Source organism: Octopus bimaculoides, chromosome 1 (genome assembly GCF_001194135.2).
Source record: "Octopus bimaculoides isolate UCB-OBI-ISO-001 chromosome 1, ASM119413v2, whole genome shotgun sequence".
NCBI classification, from domain to species: domain Eukaryota; kingdom Metazoa; phylum Mollusca; class Cephalopoda; order Octopoda; family Octopodidae; genus Octopus; species Octopus bimaculoides.
Genome location: NC_068981.1, coordinates 114,827,825 through 114,831,016, shown reverse-complemented (window position 1 = coordinate 114,831,016; position 3,192 = coordinate 114,827,825). Strand labels below are relative to the sequence as shown.

The 3,192-nt window shown below is 34.1% G+C and overlaps 1 protein-coding gene across 38 annotated transcripts in view; it reads left to right on the top strand.

Moving 5' to 3' along the window:
- The window catches only part of LOC128248352 (retinitis pigmentosa 1-like 1 protein), a 157,439-nt gene that overhangs the window by 90,220 nt on the left and 64,027 nt on the right, over positions 1–3,192 (top strand). For 37 of the 38 annotated variants that reach the window (XM_052969591.1, XM_052969602.1, XM_052969619.1 and 34 more), the window contains one exon: positions 2,489–2,566. The exons of the other annotated variant lie outside the window; for it this stretch is intronic. In XM_052969591.1, coding sequence (XP_052825551.1) covers positions 2,489–2,566 — 78 coding nt within the window. The remainder of the gene's footprint in view (positions 1–2,488; positions 2,567–3,192) is intronic. 38 annotated transcript variants of the gene reach the window in all.

Below are 3,192 nucleotides of genomic sequence, written 5' to 3'. Positions count from 1 at the left end.
TATATATATATATATATATATATATATATATGTGTGTGTGTGTGTGTGTGTATAATTGGTAAGGCTACCACAGGTTTCATTTTAAGAAAATACCTTAACAATTTTTCAAGCCGATCACATGTAGAAATTGGTGTTCGTCTCCATTTTGGATTAAAATATGAAAAAAACACAGGAAATCATGATAAAGTCTCACGAGAGTTTTTGGTAAGCAAAAACAAGGAATCATGGAGGATGACTCTTGGGTAACTATTTTTGGGTGATTATTTCCATCGGGTTTAAGTATTGGAAAAGAATTGTGCTGAATCATAAGTTTCTTTGTTATTTGATATCTTTCTATGTGTAATATTATTATGTTTATGTACTGGGGGAGTGTACTGAGGGAGCTCAGCATGTGTCTTCTACGTGCATGGTTCATATGATGTATATATTAAATATTCACGTTCAGAGGAAAAACCTATCCTTGTAGGATTGCCGAGTGGGTTCCTCTTTGAAATGTTGGAGCGTAAAATATTGCTTGTGTATGCAGCGAGAGAAGGTTTCATCCCAAATGTTTAAGATGTTATCTTTTGATTGGATGGTGTTTAGCTTTTCATTAATGGAAAGCTCACATTAGGTACCCCGTCCCATGTATTTTCTGGCTTTAACATTAACGCTACCTGTTATCTGGGACTTGCTTACTCTACCTTCTTTCAATGTCCATATCATGTTGGATAAGGATGTCGCGTCTCTTTTATCATTGTCCCTAAATGATGCCGGATGCTGTGTGTATCTTTCCTTGGATGAGTTACCCGTCATTCCGATGTATGCCTCTGTTATTCCGTTGGAAGCCATGATTTTGGCCTTATATAGAAGTTGTTTTTCTTGATAGCTATTATTTAGAAGGCAGCGGTTCGGAGATCTGAATTAGCAGTGTCTTTCAGGGGTATTTTTGTGGAATTATCTTTATTGTGGTTGAATATTATCGACCCTATATTAGGGAGGCAACTATAAATAACTGCAATAATTGAATGGTTAAAGAAAATAGAAGAAAAGCCCAAATATAAATTTATCCAATTTGATACCGTGGAGTTTTAACCCTCCCTCTCCAAATACTTGCTTCAAAAGGCACTTGAAATTAATAAAGCATATGTTACCATAACAAACACTGATATGGGTATTATTATGAACGCAAGTCATTACATATTCACAATAATTCCTATTGGGTTAAAAAGAATGGGAATAAGCTATTTGATGCTGCAATGCGGAGCTATGACGGTGCAGAGATAGCTGATATTGTAGACCTCTATATCATAGATATCCACAGGATAGAAATAAAAGAAAATAACATAAGATTATATAGGGATGATGGCCTGGGAAGGGTATACAATAAAAACGCACACGATATGAATAGGATACGAAAAAATTATGCAAGATATTTAGCCAATTAGATCTAAAAACCACAATAGCTAAATACCTTAAAGAAGTCAATTTTCTAGATAATGACATGATCCTAAGCATAGGCAAATTCAAACCCAACCACAAAGCAATGACTGAAACAAGTACAAAATAAAAGAAAAATACATGCATACATGCACACATATTTATTGATATACATGTCTACATAGATATATGAATAAAATAAATAAATAGATATATATATATATATATATATTCATTTGTTTACACACACACACGCACACACACACATACACACACACACACACACACAAACACACACACACACACACACACACACACACACACACACACACACACACACACACACACACACACACACACACACACACACACACAAATACTTATATTTAAGAATGTGAGTCGACCATTTTGAAATCATATATCAATACATGCAATAGAACATTGTGTACATATATATGTTGCTTTTTATTTTGGAATATTTGTTCTTCCAACAAAGAAGAAATGGTTATCAAAAAATAACATGCAATTCGTGAAGTAGGATAACATCGCCGATAAGAAAGTGTATATATTTATTGGAGAAGTTCCCTATGTTTAAATGTTATTGTTTTTCTAAGAAGAAACTATCGCATTAGTTGATAAAAAAAAATAAATAAAATAAAAAAACGCAGAATACTTCGATTTGAATACCATCAAGAAGTGTATGAATTTGTCTCAGCAAATTTTTTTATTATTCTATTGATCTGCATGCAATTTATATTTGTAAGATATATTTTAGGTGATTAGTTTGTTTGCAAGAAATACCTGGACATTCAGCACCGTCAATGAGATTAACTAAATCCTGTAATAATTATTCGTAAATATGAGATTTTATTAGCTTAAAGAAACAGTCGATTTCCAAAATACTTGTTCCTGAATATTCCGATAATTTAAGAGATATTTAACTATCATATGTATTGGTTGACTGTGCGGTTTTTTTTTAAATTCTGCTCAAATATTCAAATAACAAAACTTTTTAAATATTTGATATTAAAACTTTGAATAAAAGGTTTCCTGGATTTCATTTCTCTAGAAATGAAGAATAAAATAGCACCACCAGACGTAGAGGCAATTGAATCACAGGAAAAGGCCTTACTGCTCCAATCGTCAGGTAGGAATAATATATATTTATTTCTCACAGAGGGATAAACATAGAGGGGACAAACAAGGACAGACAAAGGGATTAATTTGATTACATCAACACCAGTGCGTAACTGGTACTTATTTAATCGACCCCGAAAGGATGAAAGGCAAAGTCGACCTCGGCGGAATTTGAACTCAGGACGTAACGGCAGACGAAATACCGCCCAGCGTGCTAACGATTCTGCCAGCTCGCCGCCCTAGGAATAATATATATTAATACATGTATGCATAAACACATAAACACACACACACATATACACACATATACATCCTTATATGAGTGTGTGTATGTGACTGTGTGTGTGTGTATGTGTGTTGTATATGTATGTGGTTAGAAGTTTACTTCCCTAACATACGCTTCCGGATTCAATCTCACTGTATGGTACCTTGGGCAAGTGTTTTCTACAATAGTCTTGGGCCGACCAAAGCCTTGTGAGTCGATTTGCTGGACGGAAACTGTAAGATGCATGTCATATATATGTACACACACACACACACACACACACACACACACACACACATATATATATATATATATATATATATATATAATCCAAGAGAGTTAGGGGATGAGAATCCAACCCACTAAGGGAT